At 41.0% G+C, this 21603-nt stretch overlaps 4 protein-coding genes and 1 non-coding gene across 10 annotated transcripts; 2 read left to right on the forward strand and 3 right to left on the reverse strand.

Annotated features, from left to right (window-relative positions):
- Window positions 1-468: 468 nt before the first annotated feature.
- Window positions 469-10487, reverse strand: kif23 (kinesin family member 23). Of its 3 annotated transcripts, XM_051382005.1 has the most exons (24): window positions 10380-10487; window positions 10066-10132; window positions 9748-9876; window positions 8844-8949; window positions 8495-8631; window positions 8235-8347; window positions 7982-8152; window positions 7776-7820; window positions 6477-6589; window positions 6090-6211; window positions 5871-5973; window positions 5711-5790; window positions 5511-5630; window positions 5253-5412; window positions 4715-4876; window positions 4433-4599; window positions 4160-4333; window positions 3834-4040; window positions 3304-3600; window positions 2852-3085; window positions 1756-1844; window positions 1599-1668; window positions 1129-1199; window positions 469-1006 (listed from the first exon to the last, which is right to left on the reverse strand). In XM_051382005.1, the coding sequence occupies exons 1-24, from the start codon at window positions 10391-10393 to the stop codon at window positions 991-993; spliced, it is 2967 nt and encodes a 988-aa protein (XP_051237965.1). In that variant the 5' UTR covers window positions 10394-10487; the 3' UTR covers window positions 469-990. The 3 variants fall into 3 exon arrangements, with proteins under 3 accessions (XP_051237965.1, XP_051237963.1, XP_051237964.1); XM_051382003.1 differs by lacking the exon at window positions 3304-3600 and having other exon boundaries at window positions 10380-10486; XM_051382004.1 differs by lacking the exons at window positions 3304-3600; window positions 7776-7820 and having other exon boundaries at window positions 10380-10486.
- On the reverse strand, window positions 6318-6413 carry LOC127354021 (Z30 small nucleolar RNA). Its single transcript, XR_007881450.1, has one exon. It is a non-coding gene; the product is annotated as a Z30 small nucleolar RNA (small nucleolar RNA).
- Window positions 10488-10603: 116 nt separating the features above from the next.
- ddb2 (damage-specific DNA binding protein 2) lies at window positions 10604-15637 on the forward strand. Of its 2 annotated transcripts, none has more exons than XM_051382018.1 (12): window positions 10604-10770; window positions 11196-11440; window positions 11532-11672; window positions 11757-11866; window positions 12460-12651; window positions 12828-12973; window positions 13640-13739; window positions 13929-14106; window positions 14308-14453; window positions 14826-14981; window positions 15072-15117; window positions 15199-15637. In XM_051382018.1, exons 3-12 carry the CDS (start codon window positions 11540-11542, stop codon window positions 15450-15452), a joined length of 1461 nt encoding a protein of 486 aa, XP_051237978.1. In that variant the 5' UTR covers window positions 10604-10770; window positions 11196-11440; window positions 11532-11539; the 3' UTR covers window positions 15453-15637. The 2 variants fall into 2 exon arrangements, with proteins under 2 accessions (XP_051237978.1, XP_051237977.1); XM_051382017.1 differs by lacking the exon at window positions 12828-12973 and adding an exon at window positions 13160-13326 and having other exon boundaries at window positions 10605-10770.
- A 64-nt stretch (window positions 15638-15701) lies between these two features.
- LOC127353067 (protein FAM180A) lies at window positions 15702-16646 on the reverse strand. The gene is made up of 3 exons (XM_051382040.1): window positions 16471-16646; window positions 16223-16287; window positions 15702-16109 (listed from the first exon to the last, which is right to left on the reverse strand). Exons 1-3 carry the CDS (start codon window positions 16535-16537, stop codon window positions 15762-15764), a joined length of 480 nt encoding a protein of 159 aa, XP_051238000.1. The 5' UTR covers window positions 16538-16646; the 3' UTR covers window positions 15702-15761.
- Window positions 16647-17752: 1106 nt separating this feature from the next.
- On the forward strand, window positions 17753-21592 carry kbtbd4 (kelch repeat and BTB (POZ) domain containing 4). 3 transcript variants are annotated; one of them, XM_051382015.1, is made up of 5 exons: window positions 17753-17835; window positions 18604-19078; window positions 19174-19315; window positions 19930-20036; window positions 20141-21592. In XM_051382015.1, exons 2-5 carry the CDS (start codon window positions 18617-18619, stop codon window positions 20999-21001), a joined length of 1572 nt encoding a protein of 523 aa, XP_051237975.1. In that variant the 5' UTR covers window positions 17753-17835; window positions 18604-18616; the 3' UTR covers window positions 21002-21592. The 3 variants fall into 3 exon arrangements, with proteins under 3 accessions (XP_051237975.1, XP_051237976.1, XP_051237974.1); XM_051382016.1 differs by lacking the exon at window positions 17753-17835 and adding an exon at window positions 17842-18310; XM_051382014.1 differs by lacking the exon at window positions 17753-17835 and adding an exon at window positions 17842-18243.
- The last annotated feature ends 11 nt before the right edge of the window (window positions 21593-21603 follow it).

Genomic DNA, 21603 nt, shown 5'->3' on the forward strand with positions numbered 1-21603 from the left:
TTATGTGACAAGAGAATATTGCTACACTCTTGGCACAGGACCGCCCAGAGCTCTAACTCGACATTAAAACTCTTCTCAAGGATCATTTTTGAAATAAACAGGTAGTCCCTCCAGAACAGTTCTGCTGACTGCTAAGGATTTTTAATCTGTGGTTTGAAAACTGTTCCTTGCAACAACAAAGAGAAATTATCAAGGACGAGACTTAAAACATATTCTTGTCGTGAGTGACATTCTTAAGTTTAGTATTCGTCATATTAACATGCTTACAGAATAGTCCAATACAGCCTGAGGGATGACACCTCATAGCTGAGTCCATTCTCCTGTACCTCAAGTATTCCTGCAACTGATCCCATTATGTACTGTTGTCCTGTGCTGCCATCTAGTGTTCAGAAGTTATCCTGAGCATTATGCACTGTACTGTTTAAGTTTACATTGTATTCTTCTGTGTATATAAACTCAACAAACTGGTGCTGCAAAGGAATTTTATTCCTGAGTGTACAGTGAAGGCTGGGAGCTCATTCCCCCATCAGTGGGAAAAGCAAAATGTATATATAAAAGACATTCAAACTCTATTGGAAGCTCAATATAATTTACCAATCAAGAGACAGAAACAGTATATAGGAAACAACAAAAATCAATATTGTGACAGCTTCACAATGTCTCCTCATGTGCCAAGTAACAAATGTGACTTATTACACAAAATTGTGCAGACACTTTTTTTTTTTAAGCAGCAGCAGGGCCACAGTAACTCGATGTTTTCCACCATCCTTGACTGAAACAAATAACACTTGTTTTCAATTGGTTCAAATATAGCATATAAAATATTTTACAAAATAGCTTTGGTGACCCATGGATACACTTTTGCATATATAAAAGCTTGGAAAATGTTTAAATATTATTACTAGAGCTAAATATAAAAAAAAAGTTCAGACGACTATTGCACAACAGCCAGGTGAGGGCAGAGATCACTGGAGTAGCTGACGGAGGCTTTTAGGGTTTTCTGCGCCTGCAAAAAAAAAAAAAAAAAAAAGGGAACAGAGTTAATCAAATACAGAGTTAAATCAAATACTGTGTAACTGCAGAGGAAACACTATCCTCAGATGTGATCTATAAAATATGACAGCTTACTTGGTGATCCCATGATGCTCATAGCCAGGACCCATGTTTGATCCAGCCCTCATCTCCATAGCCACAGAGCACTGCCAACAAAAGACAAACTGAGACCCAAATCTACACTGAAGTGTCTGTAAATTTACACTAATCTGAATGACAAACGATGTCAACACTATGAAGATAAACACTGAAGAGTGATTGAATAGGAAACCCCACAGATATCAAAAAGTTACAGATTGAATTTCCCTCGGGATAAATAAAGTATCTATCTATCTGAGTTAAAGATATAATCACATCTCGTCTCACAAACAATCCAAAACAAGCAATTTGATGACATTTTATAAACCAAAGTTTTCATTGATTAATGGAGAAAATAATCAGCAGATAATCATTAAAATAATTCATTACATCATCCGTTTGCTCTCTAAACAGAGACACACATGCAATGGTACTTTAATGGTAGTTTATAATCAATATTATTTTACCCTCGTCTCCACATCAGTCCAATCTCCATCTGTTCGACCTCCATTTTTGCCTTCTGAGGATTTTCTTTTTCTTTGGACACAAATATAAATGGAAGAATTTAAAACAATCTAAAACATGCAGCTAATCCGCAGCTAATAACTGGCGGTAGGCTGTTACCTTGGGACTGTGGTGAGCTCCTGTTTCAGGGTCTCGATGTCGGTGAACTGGACGGCCTGTCCTCCTCCTCTGGTTTTAATCACCTCACCCTGAAAAATTATGAGGGAAAGTATGAGGGAATAGCCAGCTTCAACTAGTAGTTCATCCAAAGTGAAAATCCTGTAATTGTCTGGTGTTACTCATGTCAGCTGAAATACAGACGTTGTGAAATCACTGCTTTGCCTCATTGGATCAGCTGTCTGGGAGCTTTAAGCTGCCTGTTCTTTAGACATTTACAGATCAGATACTTGTACAGTCTCAAATGTCCCACTTTCCCAACGCACCTGATACAAACTTTATTGATCTGGCGCTTGCCTTCGATCCATTAACCAAAGGATCAGTATCAGCACATACATCAACGACATAAGAAGCAGCCTCAATGGGATCGGGCCGTGAGTGCAGAGATGCAGAGCCGTATATAGAGACGGCTCTGGTGAGTGGTATTTACAACAGTTAACGTTAAATACAAGTACTCCGCAGCGACTCTAGGGGTAGCTGTTTGACAAACCCGGAAAACTGCATAGTATGCCTTTAATATCAGACATGAAATGGGCTGCTTTTACATGGTTCCTGATTATGGACACCTCAAAAGGGCATTATCCCGCTTATATCATTTATATTATATTTTCATGCATTTATTAGGTAGGTTGCTAGTTTCAAGTCTTCTTTTATACAACATGATGTTCATTTAGTAAATTATGGACATAAAATAGACAATAGGGTATGTTTTAGGGCTCGTCAGTGTCAGTGAGTCGGTCCAGCACAACGCAATAACTCAGATCAAACTGTAAAACTCGCCAGTGCTGATCAAATATGAATCGAGGCTGTTACTGCATTGCCCATTTCTCACCCTACAATGTTTTCAGAAACATTTTAATGTACTTTTTATCTGTAATACAATAAAGTGTGTTGCCAGGCCACCATTGCCACCCTGCTATAGATAACTAGGCACACTTCATGAGTGCAAAAAACAAAACGGTGACAGGCATAATGCCAAATTCAAGTTCACACTCGTTCACCCTGCAAATGGTGAAATATCTTGCTGCATCGTGCTTACCTTAATAAGTTTGGTCTGTATTTCACCGTCAGAGGCAACTTCCTGGTGTGTTAACACATATCTGTCGCACTTTGACAAGGCCTTCTCGCTGGGTGCAGACACTTGGATGGAATTGGGGATGACAGGCTGCAAAACCGTACCCAAGTCCATGCTGGAGGAGGGCTTGTGGTCCACCCACTTCTCCCCGCCAGCAGAGCGGGAGCGACGGTGCAGCGGCCGCACTGGTGTTGTTGTCTGCAGAGTGGGTTAGGCAATGGAAAAATTAAAAACACATACATAAAAATAGGCCAAATGATTACATCAGATCTTGACAAAGATATCAGTAATGAAACTGGTAAATGGCTGGGGATGTATATTTGGGGAAAATAGCTGGATAAAACCTAAAACCCTAATTAGAGACACCAGTTTTCACTATTCAACCTCATGCTGCTGCCTGTTGCCAACTCACTGACCCTGTAGCTTCTCTCAATTAAGTCTAGATCCATTGTAGGGGGGCTGGCCCCCTCTTCCTCTCTAGTCCAACACGCAGTTATCCTCGTGGCCCGACTAGCTGAGGGTCTTGCCGGGGCCTGGGTTCTCATGGGCGTACTAGGAGAATGGTAACCCTGCCTGCTGTCCTGGGCCGCCGACACAGGCAAAGAGATACTGGGGCTGGGAACAGGGCAGGCGGGACTTGCATTCTTTTCAACCTCCTCAACTCTAGTGGGGCTGACTGGCCCTGGCCTGACTTGGGGAGAATCAACTCGGCACTGGAGAGCAAAGTGGAAAGTGTGTACAATTACATGCATGAACAGAAATGATGAATAGTAAGTAATTATAAAAAATAAAATAAAAAAAAAAGTACAGGTTTTACTACTGCCATCAGATGGGGGATTAGTGATGTTAGTCCAGTCCTGTTAAACTACCACTGTCATGCCATTTAACAATATGTAGTAACATAAGAGCTGGACAGGTGTTCTAGATGTGCATCAACACAACGTACAGGGACAGGCGAGGGAGAAGCTGATCTCTTTGCGGGGAGGCGTTCCTCTCTGGATGGCCGTATGGGCTGCGTCTGACGCGGTGGAGGATCAGGACGCCCCCCTGGGGTCTTGCTCTCTGTGACAATGGCCTTGAGTTGCTTCAGCTTCTCGTCTTTCACCCAGAGCTTGTTTTGCATCTCCAGCTGCATCGCATTAACACGTCTGTCCTGCATGGCAAGAGGCATAATGTGTGAGTGCAACGCCACCGACTGTCATGCCTCAAACGATCATTTGTACAAACGAATCATTTAATTAAGCATCTGCGCAATAAGAGGAGTAAACTCACACATTCTTTCTCCCACTTGTACTGGGTGTCTGTGACGACGCCGTGCATGCGCTGCTCCATGCGTCTCTTGTCAGACAGCTCCCTCTGCAGCCTCTGCTCTCTGGTTTCCAGTTCGTGCCGCAGCGAACGCTTGTCGTCCTCATAGATTTTAGTCGTTTTCTGCAGGATGTCAATCTAGGACAGAACCATATGGGACATTTAAATAACTGAGCAACACACCTACAAACCAGCAATCTCTGGGGAAATTGGACCGGATTGAATTTGGTCTCTCACCTTGTGTTCTTGCATTCTGCTTCTCTTCTCCAAGCGTTCGATCTCTGTCTTGTTGTTCTGGATGATTTTGTCTTTCTCTACGAGTTTGCCGTTTTGTTCATGAATAAAATTGTCATTGGAAACGAGGTTGCTGTCCAGTTGCTGAAGCATGGACTTCATCATGTCAGCTAAAACAATATGAAGGGAGAGAAAGTGTGAGCCAAGATAAGAAATCCAACCTTTCAAGTAACCTGAACCGTCAAAGCCAAGAGTTGACGATTGAGCTAGAATATGAGCGGGCACCTGCTTTGCTGTATTCTTCAATCATCATCTGCCTGATCGTGTGTCTGTTCTGCAGAGCTTCAATCAGCCTGGGCAGGGTGATGTCATCATGAGGGTCAGTCAGCTCAGAGGAGGGTAGAGGTGGGAGGTTGTGCACCAGGTGGCTTATTACAGAGGGCATGTCTAAGGAAACAGAGAATTAACTCTTAACACGGCTAAAAACTGTATTTGTGAATGTATAAAATATTCCACATGTACAAATATAGACAAAGATAAAAAGATAAATTCCTCTAAACTACTACTACTACATTTGAGGAATAGTGTCATTATGTATATGTTTGATCCTCAAAAGGAGCTATAGTTTGACAGGTTTGTTGTTTTATTTAAATAATTATTATTATTTTGTTTTTATTGATTGACTATATTTAATAAACAAGAGTTTTCTCATTTATAGTTTATTACTCCAATAATCAGAGTTGTCTTACATTTGGGCCAACACGGTATTCTAATAAAGGGTCATAATTAACCTCAGTCATGTATAGGAGATTTGTTTTTTTACCTCTGTCTATCGGGCCGCCACGCTCCTCAAGCTTGCGAGACAGTTCCTCTTTAAATGCCTGGTTTCTATGGCGACGGCCCGGGGTGAAGCCGCAGATGGGCCTGTCCACTGGCCGAGCCACTTCCACCTCCTGGGTCATCTCCGCAAACCGCATCACCAGCTGGACAAACAGAGCGTGTCGTGTGTGTCAGACAAAGTGACTCCGGAGTTCTTTTAAAGTAAACTAATGAAGGCAGTTAAAGTGCAGAATGAACTTACCAACGTTTCCTCGTAGTCGTCGGCCTTGGGATTAACACAAACAACCATCCTGACTTTGCCCTCTCCATCAAAGTAGTTCTTGAACAGATGGGTTACTTTGGAGTCTCTGTAGGGGACCATCTATAAGAGAGAACTAACATTACCTACACGGCTCATCAGTTAATATAATGACAGTGTTCGCCTTTAGTAATAATTCATACCCTGTTTGTGCCGCACATCTGGTTCTCTCGAAGTACCTCGATGCACGTCCGCAGATTCAGCAAAGATTGATTAATGTTACCTGCACGGTAAGAAATTAGTTTAATCTCAAATGAACTTCAGCTACAAATAAACCAAAATGTTGATGTTTGGCTAACAAACCTGCTTCGCGTATTCGGGTTCCTTCAGCCCCGGTTCTACCAGTGCGTTCACTTCCTGCCAGGTCTACCAGGCACAGCTGACTAACAGCCACCTGGCTTTTATCCTGGCAAACAAGATCAGAAAATACTTAAATATCCAAACTGACGCTTTAATTCATCTAAATATGAATTACAGGACTACAACTGTGAGACCAGAGATGTGGTTTCAGTTTCAACGGACCTGGAGAATGTTGTCGCCGTCTGCATCGAGAGGCGCCTGAGCCAGTTTAATAATGAGCACACTGTGGGAGCGACTGGACTCTCTGTTCAGGCGGGTGTTCGCAACCTTCCTCTTCTTCTGACCTGGAACAATAGAGTAACAGGTTTATTCACAGATAGCATCTTAACACGATTTTCCACTAAACTATTGGGCACAATCTCCAACTGATACAATCAACTCTTACAAAACCTGCTCAGAGAGAAGATTAACGAGATCATTTCCTGGCCAAAGCCGACCCGGAGATCAGCAGTGCCAGGTCAGTCACATCTACAATCATCAGTGCAGTATTCTTCCTTCATTACCTTAATGACTCTTCTGCTTCTAAATGTAGAGCTTACAACATCTCACCTCTCCAGAATACTTGAAAGGCCTCCTCAGCAGATTTGACTTCGACCTCCATACAACCAGCCACATACATGTTATGATTCTGATCCTCTCTGAGGATTTTTGATTGAGGTGGTCTACATTGGAAAAAAAAAAGTGTTAGTCACTGAAGATATGAAAGTGCATTTTCATGCAACAGATGGGGAGAATCAAACATTTTGGAGGAGGGGTATTAAGGATGCTTGAGTCCAGCCATGGAAGATAATCAGTTACAATCATGAAGCGTGTAAAGCAGCAGACAGCAGGTTTAAAAAAGGACATTAAGGAGCTTTGCCAGAACAAAGACTACAAGCAGCAGCAGGGTCTTAGGACTAAAAGGAACGCTCGTCAACACTGGAGACATTAACTGGTATAGCCTGCAATCAGCAGCAGTCAGTCAACTCTTGGGTAGGGCTGGGTAACGAACCTAGGCATTGATCCTATTTGAGTACCAAAATCTGGCCTTGAATGCTCACTCAGATTCATACTTTTGACTTACGTTTAATCGAACCATTAGATTTCAGTAGTAATTTTGCCAATTTGAGTGGATTTTATTCAGACAATGTTCTTGTTTGACTGCGTTTTAATATTTTAAAAACTAATGATATTTTCATTACTGATTAATTTGGCCATTGTTTTGTCGATTAATTATTTAATCATTTGATCTATAAACTGAAAATACAAAAAAAAAAAAATCCCATTACAAATCCCAAAAGGCCTGACCAACAGTCCAAAGCTTTAATATATTCAGTTTACTAATGGACATGTGGGAACTAGAGAATACCGGCATTTTGCTTAAACAAAAGAAAACAAACAAACACATAATCAATCAACTATGAAAATAGATTATCGGTTTACAGATTGTTACTAACTAATTATTGCAGTTATTTTGGGCTTTTTATTTGTTATATAAAAAAGGTTCTTTAGCAAAAAACATGTTTATATTCAGACCGTGTTAGAAAGAGGTCTAGTCACTTTAATACATTATTCCTTCGATTGGTGATCCTTAAATAAAATAAAGTACTGTTTTGGTATCTGAAGGGATCTTTTTCATATATTTAGTGCTAGTATAATGAAATATTCCAAACGATACCCGGTCCTACCGCTAGGTAACTTCTTAGTTGTTGTGAGAACTTTAAACCTTTGTTAAGTTTGAAAATGTCTCCAGAGTTGACACGGTCCCACTTACAATCTAAACTGCTCATTTGTGTGGGAAGGGAAAGTTCATCTAAAATCAGGCTACTAGTCTGATGTCTGATGTACGAGTATTCACTGGTCACATACATGAACTCAGTGTTCTGGCGCACAGGTGTGCCTCCACCATTCCACCTAGTAAAAAGAAAAGACAATAATTTTGTCTTCAGCTACTCTGACAGAAAGTAGTCGGCTCTAAAAACCACTACACTCTAAATATAAAATATTAAAATCCGCCTGCTAAAACATAACATTATATATCTGAATTATGTTCCTTTAACACTTCCTGGACTCACTTCGGTTTGATTGCATCCTCCTGAGTTTCCTCCAGGAGATCATAGATGTAGTTATTGTAAATTTCTATGTAGGAGACGAAGACGCTGTAGCTGCTGTCCTCGTCCACACCATCTGCTTTATAAGCCTCCTCTGGCTTAATCATGTCAGCAATTTCAGGATCAATCTTTTGTCTGAAATCAAGGAAGTGGCCGTCTTGTTATCCATCAGTTACACTGTAGCACAATACTGGTATTTCACAGGACTCAGATTTACCTGGAGGAGGGTGTTTTAGGAACAGACACATTGTTTTCCCGCCTTTGGCGCTCCAACAAAGCATCAACTTCATTCTGGACCTCCATACCATTTTTGTCATCTGTCTTGAAAACCTGAAAAAAAAAAAAAAAAAAAAAAAAAAAAAAAAAACACAGCAGGTTTGAAATTAGATGAATAAATGTAAAAATTTCATAAATAATCAATAAATTACGTGAGTACAAGAGATGATCCACTCCATTCTTGAATGTTTTCTCTCTTACATATCTTTTGGCCTGGTAGGGTCCTATACTGTTGAAGATCATGTCCAGTGAACGAGGTAGAAGTCCACCCTGGCCTGGAGAGCCAGTCATGGTGAACGTCTTTCCACTTCCTGTGACCCCGTACGTAAAGAGCAGACCTGCAACAATCGAAAAAAGGGAGAATCAATAATAACCTCAAAGCTAAAGCGCTCTTGGTTCCTGAGCGTGATAAATGCAGTAAAGTTCAGTGGGAGGACATCCAGCAGAATTACTAATATTAAGTAGACAAATCAGGCTATAGTTGAAATGGTTATGATTTAAAAGAAATACATAAGTTAGGTTCTTTCTGGGTCTGTTTCAGTGCTCTTACCATTTCTTCCATGAATGAGGTCGTCGACAAGAGGTTTAGCCACATGCTCAAACAGCTCCATCTGAGATATTGAAACTCCAAATACTTTTTTGAAGGAATATTGTGTCTGAGAAGGAAAATATATTAATTGTATTATTATGGGGAAATAAATTACATTACATACAAGTGTGGAATCATATATTGTTAACAAATCACTTAAAAAGACTAACAACATGCCATTTTGCCTTTCAGTAGCCTTTATGTGACATGTGGACACCCACAACTTTTGTTTCCTACTAAAGAAGTAAATCTTTGGGGGTTTCACTTTTACAAAAATGGTCTGTTATGGCATTTTCTCCCAGTTGTATATGCCTCCAATGCCTCCACAGGGAGGCATCCCTAAACCACTTGAACTAGCTCATTTCAGTTCAAAGCACGCGTCGCCCACTGGGTGGATTACATAATCCACTTGGCCTGTGAACATCTTGATGTTCCTTAACGAAGAGCTGGAGGACATTGTCTACCTTGCTTGGTCTGCTGCCACCATGATGGATGGGTACAAAAGGCAAAGTCATTTTTAAAAATAGCTTGGCCCTGGTTTCAGAAAACCTTATTTAACCAAGAACCAACAGTGCATCAACTCGGATTAATACAAATGTGGTACACTGAGTATTTATGTTAGTGGGATAGTGTACATGTGGTTGACTTAAAGTAAACAACATTCTCAGTGTTCATCATAATTGTGGAAGCTGTCACATGAAATGTTGTTTTAGGCTACATGGTTAAGCTATAAGTCAGACTTTGTACAGATAATACTCGTTTATAAGAACAATTTACAGTTGATTTCGGTCTTTTCGTGGGATTTGTTTACAACAACAACCATTGTGTAAACGATGACAACAAGAGAGTTCACCACACGTGTTACCTCTTTGTACTCTCCATTTCTGTTTGTTTTGAAGCCTTCAGGGGCGTGCAGCTGGATGGTGGAGCTGCTGATCACCTCAATGCAGCACTCCTCGTCCTCCACACCCAGAGGTCGAACCCGGCAGTAAACCTGAGATAAAGTACACCGGTCACATGTGCTCCAGGAGGACGTGTTTATCCCTTTACTACTCTGTGATCATTGTAACTTTTTAGTCGCCAGCTTTGCCTTTAAACTCCAACTTGTCAAACATCGATACACAATCACATAGAAAAGCATTGAACGCTACAGTTTGTGTTTGCTAATTCTTTACAAACTCACCCCAACCGGGTCTTTCTGGTTGCTGGAGGGCTTTTTAGGAGCAGGCCTGCGGGGGGTTTTACCCTTCCTGAAGAAAAAAGAAAGAAGGTAATCCTCATTTTCATTAGCTCAGTTAGCTGCACGGTTAGCCTTCCAGTACAGTAAGCGGTAACAAAGGCTAACGTTGTGGCTAAGCTAACCAGTCTTCTGTTGTTTGGATTCCGTGAACAAGTAACTAGTTTAATTGTTAAACGACATTTCGCTTCAGCACAATACTTTTAGGAAACTTGGCGTTATTTTACGCGCAGTGTAAAGACATATTAAACTCTACTCACGCTTGTCTGATCATTGTAACTCGCTGCTTTCTTGTTGTTTCGTCGCTCCTGTTGCTACAATTTTAAACTTTCCCTCCGCCTCAAATCTGACGCGTTTTTCGAAACGAGCCGGCAGCAGCCAATCAGATTTCACAACAGCCAATCACGTGTTTCCGCCTTCACTTCCGAGTCCTTATATGGAAACAAGGCTACAGAAATGTAAATTATGTCAGCAGATGTGTTTATAGCTGCTAAGAAACCATGCAAACAAAAGTAAACAACAACACATTTCACACAATTACATTGTTGTTGTCAGTAATATTATGTTTTCTTTTTGTTTCAGGTGATAGATTAGACAGCAAACAGTAACTCGTTTATTTCAGATTGTTGTATCTAAAAATTGTCAACATTGGTAAGTGATTCAGTTTGTTACAGATATATTAACGTTACCACTATTGTTTTTGAATAGTAAGTTAACCTAATGATTAAATAAATAATGATGATAAATAAATACACGACTAACGACCATTTTGCGGAAGCTGATGGGATTAAATAAATAAATAAATAAATATACAGATATTACAGAAATATTAATTGCATATGATAAAAAAAGGGTAATGGAAAAAAAAGATCTCACCTATTATTCATCTCTCCATGTATGCATTAATATGTAATGTGTCGTGTTTTGTAAAATAAATTACTATTAACAAAAGTAGTAGTATTATCAAAGATTGATTAACTTTTAGTTTCTTTTTATACTCTGTGTTCGTATTATTCAAAAGGTGTCTGACTTAAAGCTAAGGGTGGTTCTCATAAACGTTTTTTTTTCATTAACAGGATAAATACAAGTCTTTCACTAATAACGCCCCTCAACCGAAAGACCTGACGTCAATGTGTAGTCCTACCTAAACTCCAAACATGGCGTCCACTGAGGGTTGCTGACGCCTACCGTCAAACAGCTGTAACATCACACACAAGTTACAAAACACTGGCAGCCATTAACACACTCACGTGTACTGCTGCTTTATGCAAACACTGGATCTCCTCAACCTGCAGCAGTGAACACTGAACCCCGACCACAGGTAAGCAGCTCGTATTCACTCCACCGATGCAGCTTAATGATAAAGACCCTCCGTGTCGTCTCCTGTAATGAGAGTCGTCGCTTCTGTGTAGGAGGAGACATGAAAAACAAACCGACGAAGTCAGATGCATCAGAGTCAAAGAGTAAAGTGAAGAAAAGAAGCGGGGAGAACTCTGCTCCAACTCTCTCCAAAAAACTACGAGACAGAAAAGATGGAGAAACATCCCAACAAGGTGTGCGGCTCTGACAGGACAGCCTCAGCACGGTGAATGTTATTGTCTCCTCGGTTGTTTAATTCTGGTGTGTGCGTCTCGCAGGGCCTCCTCTTAAGTCTGCAGGAGTCCAGAAGAGAAGCGGGTATGGAAGCATCCTGCACTACATCTACAAGAGCACTCTGGGGCAAAGTCTTCACTCACAGATGAGACAGGTGAGTGTTGGTGGTCAAAATATAATGCCATAGGTGTATGTGTTTTTTAAAGACCCCTCTAGACTTCTGTTAAGACGTAAACAAACAGTCTATGAACAGCTCTGTTCATTTCTAAAGTTTTCTTGCTCTCACTGTGAAGTCCATTCTCAGTGTTTGTGCACTGGTGGCTTCAAGCTTGCACATCACATCTGTATAAATTGTAAACTGGACCAGGATTGATAATCTGTGACGTCACAAATCATGCTCATAAGCCCCTCCCCTTAACAAAAAAATCAGATTTTCAGTGAGCACAGAGAAACTTTCAAACATCCACCTGTAGGAACAAGAAGAAAGAGTGGAGAGAGACTTGATATATATCATAATATATGTACAACGTGTTCTGTTATTTATGAACAGATTTACTTCCTAGGATGCAAAGAAGTAATAATTATTCCATTAACTGTTTTAGGGCGAGGGCTTTAAATATATAAATAATACATTTATATTTTATTTATGATTTATTTTATTCAGTCAGGTTCATATCCATACATTGTAAATAAACCTCCGCTGCGTGTCAATGAGCAGTTGTCTATTAACTCTGTCGTCTCTTCCAGTGTCTGCAGGAACCTTTTGTTCGCTCGCTGTCGTCCTATCACTTCCACGGTGCCACCAGCCCCTTCGACCGCAGGGTCACCTGTCTGGAATGGCATCCCACGCACCACACCACTCTGGCTGTGGGGTCCAAGGGCGGTGACTTGTATCTGTGGGACTTTGAGGAGCCCACAAAGAAAACTTTAATTCAAGGGGTGAGTTTCTGCACGGTGGTCTGGTTTGTTTTACCAGATTCTCGGATGACCAGCAGTACGAGGTGTTCAACTCATGGTTTTTGAACAATTTGAGGCCAAGGAAAATTACATCCTGATGCTGTAATTAATTTAAAGATGGTGCAAATATAACACGCTGTTGTTGGTTCTCTGCTTAGATGGGGCCTGGAGACTCAGTTACAGACATGAAGTTTAACCAGTTAAATCCCACTCAGCTGTTCACCTCGTCTATGAGGGGTACGACAGCACTTCGAGATTTCAATGGGACAACTCTAACAGTGTTTGCCAGCACAGACACACTGAAGTAAGACTTAAGTCACCTTGTTTTCTGTAAGCTGCGATCAAACTGGGTTGTAGATTTAGGTCCGATCGGTCTAGCATCAGTTTCCTTTCCAGTTGGCCCTTATTGGTTCATTACTCAACATCTGTGTGGCAGTGTGGTGCTGATAACAGCCCTGTGATAGGCCTGCATTTGTGTTTGTGTGCACAGAACGGAGCAGGAGACTTTATCGGAGGCATGAAGTTCTGCCCGATGGATGTTTCCAAAGTCTATGTGGCTTCTGGTGAGGGCACACTGACCGTGCAAAGCTTTGAGGGCCGCACACCCACCGTTCTGTCCAGAACTCAAGACTGTGGCCACGATCACCACAATGTTTGGTGAGAAAACTGCAAAGAAGACTGATGCTCAGCAAAGAGATGCTCCGATCTTGTTGATGTCTAGAAAAAAAAACTAAGTGTAAACTAAATTTGAGCTTTTAATGAAATGAAACAAGATTTGTAACAGCACATTTCTTAGATAATTTAGTGTTTTTAGCCTGAAACATACAAGCAGCCTTCAGTTGTACGTAGTTTTCACTCGACAGCAAAGAATTTTGACTGATCAGATCATGCATTTATTGTTGCACTATGGAAGTTTTATCTTTTTCATCTGTTACATTATATAATTTACTCACTCTGTGTTTTCTTACAGTTACTGGTACTGCTGTGTAGATGTGTCAGTAAGTAGGCAGATGCTTGTGACAGGAGACAATGTGGGACAGCTCGTACTCCTGGGTTTAGATGGCCAAAAGGTATGTGTCCCTTCCCCAATGAAGTAGATCATTTTACCACGCAGTTATTCTACAGTACTTTGATGTATTATAGATATATTGTCTTTAGACCATTTACGATTCATTTCAAAGTAAATATTTCAAGTAAATATTGTAAGTAATTTAAAAATATGTGTTTTAATTATGGATGACTTGGTTTTGATGTTGTAGATTTTCAGTGATAAGTTGCACAAAGCCAAAGTCACCCATGCAGAGTTCAACCCCCGTTGTGATTGGTTGTTGGCGACGGCCTCGGTTGACCACACGGTGAAACTTTGGGACCTGAGAAACATCAAAGACAAGAAGAGTTTCCTTCATGAAATGCCCCATGAGAAAGCTGTCAACTCGGGTAACGCACTCAGAAAACCCTGTCTGAATTAAGTTCATCCTTCAGTCTGCAGATTATAAAAGTAAATGACACATGAAGTGAAACCGGTCCTGACTTTTGAAGTTTGAAGTTAAATGTGTCATAGTTGGTAAAAGATGTCATATCTTTGGCCATTTAGTCCAAGTCTGTTCAGTTTTATTCATGAATTTATCATTGTCGCAGCTTATTTCAACCCACTGGACTGCTCCAAGTTGCTCACCACAGATCAGTACGACCAGATCCGGGTCTACTCGTCCTCCAATTGGTCAAAACCTCAGCATATCATCCAACATCCGCACAGACAGTTTCAGCATCTCACACCCATCAAGGTTTGTTTCTTCTCTAGATGTTTATTATTATAGATTAAGGAACCTCTGTACCATTAGGTGTAAGACTGGCAGGAATATATTCAGTAAAATTACAGGTTCTTACTGACATTCAGTGCAAGCTGAGTGTGCAGAGATGTCTGAGAAAGTCTAGTTGTAATCTGGACGTGGCTTGAGGGCAACAGCCAAATACGGGATGAGGAGGAATATTAAAATGTGTAGAACAATCTGTTGGAATAACAATATTCATGTAATTTGTAGATAATAATGGACTAGGTGGTGTTTGAAGAGACATACCGGTGGAAGCAACCTCCTGTCAATTGTGTGTGCTTGGTCACTGTATCACAACATAATACTGTTATTATTCCTCCGTAGGCCACGTGGCACCCTGTCTATGACCTTATTGTGGCCGGCCGCTACCCTGATGACCGGGTTTTCCTCGGAGATCAGAGGACAATCGACATCTTTGATTCCAACACCGCAGAGCTCGTGTGTCAGCTGCAGGATCCCACTGTCGCAGGGATCAAATCTGTGAGTCTGGTTTTAAAAAAAAAAACACCAGAAAGACCTCAAAATGCATGAAAACGGTAGTTACTAAGACATAAAAATGTGTTTTTACAGATCAACAAATTCAATCCAATGGGCGATGTGATTGGATCTGGAATGGGTGAGTTTTTCAAAAGCAGATTATTGATCGATGTGTTGGTATCAGATTGCGTATCTAAAGCTGCTTAATGTTCACTGACAGGTGTGACGGTGCTCGTCTGGGATAGAAACGAGTCCCTGATGAACGAGCGGCACAAACAGGAGGAAACTCCGACCTCAGTGGGCAGTTCCAGAGGCCAGAGGAGGGGACCGCAGCGCTCCAACAGAGACAGGAGAGGTCCTGCTGCGGATGCCAAGCTCAAGAAGAAACTGGCATCTCTCGAAGAATCAGGGACCAAAACCAAGACCAAGACTGGGTGTACGAAACAAAAACAAGCACAGATGAGGAAGAAGTAAACTGTACACCAGTGAAAATCAATGTATATAATTCCTTTGTTCACTGTGTCTCTATCTTCAGGGATTCTTTGAATGTTTAAAAAATATTTCACATATTCTTTTATAAACCAGTTTAAAACTGGAACCCTTGTCTGTTCTCACAAATGTTTTTCTACTGTTCTATAATAAAAAATGATTGTTTCATACATGATAGAGTCCGTACATTACAAATCTTTTGATGTGTTATTATGAATACACATTGCAGGAAGATTTATGGTAAGTGATTTATTGCATACACCTTTCATCTCATACAGAATGGTGATATGTGTGTCATGCATAATTGAAGAGAGGACTTCCACGTAGCTCATGGACTGTGACATTTGCCAACTGGAGAAGCACTCCACCCCAGGCCTTCTGCTCCTCATCCCTGTCCTGATGCCGGGCCTGGTAGGCAGAGTACACCATGCTCAGGACAAGACTCTCAAACTGAGTCTGAGTCAGCGGCCGCCTCTTCTGAGCCTTCAGTGCGGTCACCATCTGCAGCATGGAGCTCCGACTTCTGGGGATGTTGTCGTTGATCTGGGACAGGAAAGCCCGCCCTGACCTCATTGATGCCAGTTCCTTGTCGTGCAAGATGATGTTGTTGTCCTGGTCCATCTCAAGCCCGCTCAGCAAGAACTGCATACAGGAAAGAAAAACATACCCAGCACTCACTCTGCAAGTAAAACGTAGCAAGATGTTTAATTTATCTGCATTTAGACTTCAGTTTAACTCTAAAGGGAAGAAAGTACCTCAAACATCAGGCTTGCATCAGAGACTGTCTTTTGAGAAGTTGGATTTTTGCCTGCAGCCACATCTGAAGTAGAATATACTTGAGTTTAACTGCGACAGAAGTGAAATGAATCACTGCGGATAAACTGTCTGCATATGCGGACACGGTACTGCATGCTGAACAGTGCATGCAGTACAATTATATAACAATCTAAAACTGTCTGTCCACATCACACAGTCTTTTATAAGATCTCCTGTTTCTACTTACCTTGCAGCACTTGCTCAAAGCAAAGCCACAAAGTGACGTGAAGGAAGATTTTAAGCTGTATTTTCATCTTCAGACTTCTTTTGATTTTTAATCGACAGATAACTCACAGCATCCTTCTCACCTCTGCTCTCCCTCGCCCAGTTTTGTGAATCCAGGAAGAAGCAACTCAGCCTGAATACCGTGCATTTTTCCTCCTTGGAAAAAGGAACCAAAAGCCAGTTGGCTGTAATGCAGAGCAGAAGGCAATTCTTTTTTTAATTCCTCATTTTTCATATCCACAGCATGCAGATCATTGAGCTAGCAGGTACAGAGACAACAGTGTTCAACAATAGAAACATAAAATAAATACACAAATATAAACATCTATAAAATCCAGTACACAATAAGTCCAGTTTTCCACTATAAGTTTAGTTATTTCTTCTTTGTTCATTAAAGGTTCAACCTATAAGTAATATGTCTAATACTACTTACCCAAATTTTATTTACCACTGAATCCAAATTTCTCTACTTCATTCTTGAATCCAATAATTTCTTGAATTAATAAACATCAAAGGATTTAAAGGCTTTAGGTGGAATTGGAAAAGACAAATATATAATATAACCTCAAAACCTCATCCAGTTAAGATGATTAATGTTATATTAAACTGTTGCTTATAATGTGCAATGAGTCGATTAAGTTGCAATACACTTGATTATGTTATTCTTGTAATTATTCAATCATTCTTTGTAATTATCTGCAACACCACAACCTTAAACTCACAACTATTTAATTTCTGTCAGCACATACTGTGGAATATGTTTACAGTGACATTTACTTTGTATATGGGCTCTTAGCCTCTTATTACATCTCTTAGCCTCTTATTATATTTCTATTTCCAGTTTTATTTTTACTCTTTACTTGTATATACCTGTGCATACATTTCTATTGTATATATTGTAATATAAGTTCTTCAAAAAAGTATTTCTGATTCTGATATCAATACAATATACAATAAAGTATCTATCTATCTATCTATCTATCTATCTATCTATCTATCTATCTATGTATCTTTATCTATCTATCTATCTATCTATCTATCTATCTATCTATCTATCTATCTATCTATCTATCTATCTTTACAGTACATGATGTAACAAAAGCATAATTTTTTTCAAATGACCTAATGAGTATAATTAAAACAAAAATAAACATTGTGAGTTGAGTGTGATTTAAAAATGACGGCTGCAGTAACACAGCTCCACCACATGGCGGCAGCAGCGCCAGCTGATACCAGTGAGTCGCGTCACACATGACCGGTGAAAAAGTTTATTTACTTCCGGTGAAGAGTTGAGTTTCTCCTGGATGAAAACGTTGTGGAAATAAAGGTAACCACTGTTGTTTATCGGTCACTTTAAAGCGTTACACCTCTCTGTGTCGTTCACAATCCCGGTTATAACTCTGTCCCCGCGGTATCACGGTTTCATTTTAAAACGTTAGCCAGCTAGCTATTTGTGTGTGTGTGTGTGTGTGTGTGTGTGTGTGTGTGTGTGTGTGTGTGTGTGTGTGTGTGTGTGTGTGTGTGCTAACGCTAGCTGATCATCGCCGTAAACACAACAAAGCTAGCCGTAGCATAGCATAGCATAGCATAGCATAGCATGTCAGTAATTGTGAGTGCTTGTGTGGACTTTGAATTAGCGTCTGTAGTTTGTCTGTTGTGGTGTTTATCGGAGTTAAAATGTCGCTGAATGGGACGAAATGTTGCACAGATCGCGACTCTGCCTCGGATGTTGGAGGTGTTTGATATTTGTGTCTCCTCGGTGAAATAAATGGGCGTGGTGATGATTGGAAAAACATTTGAGTGTAAAGCAACAACACCACAAACTACAGTGTCCAAAATGATGATTGTATTGAACTCCACCGCTAGGAGAATAAATCAGCAGATATTAGCATATTTTTTTTATATTTTGTATCAGACACATTTTATATTTCATGCACCAAAACATAGTTTGTCCACTAAAGTTTTATTTTTATGTAAATATAATTTTCACAATAAAAAAAGAATCCTTTTAAAAGTGTTTCTTATTTAAATGACCTCTCGACATGTCTTAAAAACGTTTAAATGGATCCTGTGCTGTTTTTCTTGACTTTGTCAGGCGAGCAGCAAACATGGAGTCCAGCGAGGAGGGTGGCCTCAGTGTCGGGGGCTCTGTGGGAGAGGAGAACTACTTTCTGGGATACACTTTTACCGACCGCTCCCACTCCAGCCGGGTGGTGAAGAGCATCATGGACCTGTGTCTGGAGGACGGCCTGTTTGCTGACGTCACCGTCACTGTGGACAGCAAAGAGTTTCACCTGCACCGGCTGGTGCTCTCGGCGCAGAGCAGTTTCTTCCGCTCCATGTTCACCTCCAACCTCAAAGAGTCCCACAACCGCTCCATTGAGCTGAAGGATGTCAGTGCCACGGTCTTTCAGCTGTTGATCGATTACATCTATCACGGCGCGATTAAACTGAGGGTGGAGGAGCTGCAGGACACCTACGAGATGTCGGACATGTACCAGCTGACTGCACTGTTTGAGGAGTGCTCTCGCTTCCTCTCACGGACAGTAGAGGTCAAGAACTGCCTGCAGGTGATTCACTGTTTCTCACAAGCCTTGTAGTTTGTTTCTTGGTCACAATTGTGTAATATCCGTTGTATGATTTCCTGTTTTTTTTTCTCCCCCAGGTGATGTGGCTCGCAGACAGACACAGTGACCAGGAGTTGTATACTGCAGCCAAGCATTGTGCTAAAATCCACCTGGCCCAGCTGCATCAGACTGAAGAATTTCTTAATCTGCCTCTCTGTCTGCTGTTGGACATCATCAAAGGTATTACCCATTGCTGTCCTATCGCTATGTGCCATGAAGTCGTTCATTTACTACAGGCCATATATTATATTATATTATTTATATTACTGCTGTCCAAATCACACCTTTTCCAAATTCAAACACATTTATTTTAGTGTCCATATGATATGAAAATAAATTAAGTCTTGCAAGTCTTGAGACTTACTTAGACAGGTAATACATCCGTTTTTAACATGCCGTTTACTTTAGCTTTGTCAGATTTATATTATTATTGCACAGTGATGCAGTAGAAACTGTAAAGTCTGCGCTGCTTTAGCTTGCAATGGTCATATATTGGACACTAAAACAAAAATGATCTGCACTGTGACACTGTTACATATTTCCAACTGAATTTACAGTTTCTGTAAGATAGTTTTTCACATTGAAATAGATGGATTCAAAACAATATCTAAAATAAGCAATATTATTTTGAGGGGAATTGTTTTCCATTAAAACATTATTGTCATGGTCCTGTAACCTTGAATACACATTTTATAGTAACTGAATGGTTGATGCAAGTATGTATTATATGAGCACAGTGTCACAGAAACACATTTTATGTATGTAACTCAGGCTTTGTGTTTGTTTGTGTTCAGATGGAGTTCCGAGCTCCCAGAATCCAACAGTGGCCATCGAGTCGTGGATAAACCATAACAAGGTGGAGAGAGAGGAGTTTTCTTGTATCCTCCAAGAAAATCTAAAGGTAACATTTCACATTTGTTGATCTAGATCTGAAATATATTTTATGTCTGTTGTAATTATTTATATTTCTGGTGTCTGATATGTCTTTATCTTGTATTTCTGCAGGAAATTGGTGAGAACGTCCACATTTACCTGATCGGTAAAGAGGAGACACGGACTCACTCTTTGGCCGTGTCGCTTCACTGTGACGAGGACGACGCGATCAGCGTGAGCGGCCAAAACAGTTTATGCCATCAGATCACTGCAGCCTGTAAACACGGAGGTGACCTGTACGTGGTGGGGGGGTCTATACCTCGCCGCATGTGGAAGTGCAACATGCACACTATGGACTGGGAGCGCTGCGCTCCACTGCCCAGAGACCGCCTCCACCACACCATGGTCTCCGTCTCTACTGAAGACGCTATCTACTCACTAGGAGGAAAGACGTTACAGGACACGCTCTCTAACGCCGTCATCTACTACACCGTGAAGGACAACATGTGGACAGAGACCAGCCAGCTGGACACTGCAGTGTCCGGGGCTGCTGGCGTTAACCTGGGAGGCACTATCTACCTGCTCGGAGGGGAGGAGAATGACATGGACTTCTTTACTAAGCCATCTCGACTGATTCAGTGCTTTGCCACCTTCTCCCAGAAGTGCCAGATCAAACCTTATATGCTGCCATTTGCGGGCTGCATGCACGCTGCAGTCCACATGGACGTGATCTTCATCGTAGCGGAGGGAGACTCCATAGTGTGCTACAACCCTCTGCTGGAGAGTTTCACCCGCCTGCGCTTCCCCGAGGTGTGGAGCTGCGTTCCGTCGCTGTGGAAGGTGGCCAGCTGTAACGGCTGCATATACGTCTTCAGGGACAAATGTAAGAAAGGCGACGCGAACACGTTAAAGTTTAACCCGGCCACATCTGTCGTATCCGTTATCCGAGGTATAAAAATCCTCCTCACAAACTGGCAGTTCGTTTTGGCCTAAACTGTCCTCTGGATGTTCGCACTGTGGCCCACAAACTCACCACAGAGAATCAGGGAAGACTGTTGGATAACTTACCATGACTTCACTGTTCAGACATCCTACGAGGAGACCTGCTCTAAATGTATTTGCTCAGCTGGTTTTCTGTGTCACTCATTCCACTTCTGACCATTCTGACCACCAGACCAGTAAAAAACAGTTCAGCGCTGTGTCACGTGCTTGTATTACAGTGTCTCATTGTAGATTCCTTAGCTGAGAAGTCATTTGTGATGATGCTGCTGTAACCAGTGATGAACTAACCGACATCGTTTTCTTGTGAACTGCTTGTTTACTGACACGCATGAACAACTTCAGTGTAAAAACTTAACTGAACATAAAACATCCTTCAGTATATTGTATGTGAATATGTGTATCATGATGTTGTAGGTGAAATATCCTCAGATGTCAAACTTTAAGTCACATGTGCATAAACATGATAACGGAGGATGTTTTCTAACTTTTCAAATTTTCACAGTTTCTTGTCCTACGATTGTATTTTTTGATGTACAATGTTCAAGTGTTAGCAGAAATGTTAAATATATCGCTGTGTAGCTACACGTTGTCAC

The sequence above is a fragment of the Dicentrarchus labrax genome, unplaced genomic scaffold (assembly GCF_905237075.1).
Source record: "Dicentrarchus labrax unplaced genomic scaffold, dlabrax2021, whole genome shotgun sequence".
NCBI classification, from domain to species: Eukaryota; Metazoa; Chordata; class Actinopteri; family Moronidae; genus Dicentrarchus; species Dicentrarchus labrax.

Excerpts from the sequence above, each read along its gene's own strand:
- kif23 (XM_051382005.1), bottom strand. Across the intron at positions 1,845-2,851 it reads TACAGACCAAACTTATTAAG|GGTGAGGTGATTAAAACCAG; the intron begins GTAAGCACGATG and ends ATAATTTTTCAG. Across the intron at positions 1,669-1,755 it reads GAGCTCACCACAGTCCCAAG|AAAAAGAAAATCCTCAGAAG; the intron begins GTAACAGCCTAC and ends TTGTGTCCAAAG.
- ddb2 (XM_051382017.1), top strand. The coding sequence starts at position 11,540 with ATGAAAAACAAACCGACGAAGTCAGATGCATCAGAGTCAAAGAGTAAA. Across the intron at positions 12,652-13,159 it reads AGAAAACTTTAATTCAAGGG|AACGGAGCAGGAGACTTTAT; the intron begins GTGAGTTTCTGC and ends TTGTGTGCACAG. Across the intron at positions 13,740-13,928 it reads TGGGTTTAGATGGCCAAAAG|ATTTTCAGTGATAAGTTGCA; the intron begins GTATGTGTCCCT and ends TTGATGTTGTAG.
- LOC127353067 (XM_051382040.1), bottom strand. The coding sequence starts at position 16,537 with ATGAAAATACAGCTTAAAATCTTCCTTCACGTCACTTTGTGGCTTTGC. Across the intron at positions 16,288-16,470 it reads CTTTGAGCAAGTGCTGCAAG|ATGTGGCTGCAGGCAAAAAT; the intron begins GTAAGTAGAAAC and ends ATTCTACTTCAG. Across the intron at positions 16,110-16,222 it reads ATGCAAGCCTGATGTTTGAG|TTCTTGCTGAGCGGGCTTGA; the intron begins GTACTTTCTTCC and ends TCCTGTATGCAG.
- kbtbd4 (XM_051382014.1), top strand. The coding sequence starts at position 18,206 with ATGTTGCACAGATCGCGACTCTGCCTCGGATGTTGGAG. Across the intron at positions 18,244-18,603 it reads CTCTGCCTCGGATGTTGGAG|GCGAGCAGCAAACATGGAGT; the intron begins GTGTTTGATATT and ends TGACTTTGTCAG. Across the intron at positions 19,316-19,929 it reads GCTGTTGGACATCATCAAAG|ATGGAGTTCCGAGCTCCCAG; the intron begins GTATTACCCATT and ends GTTTGTGTTCAG.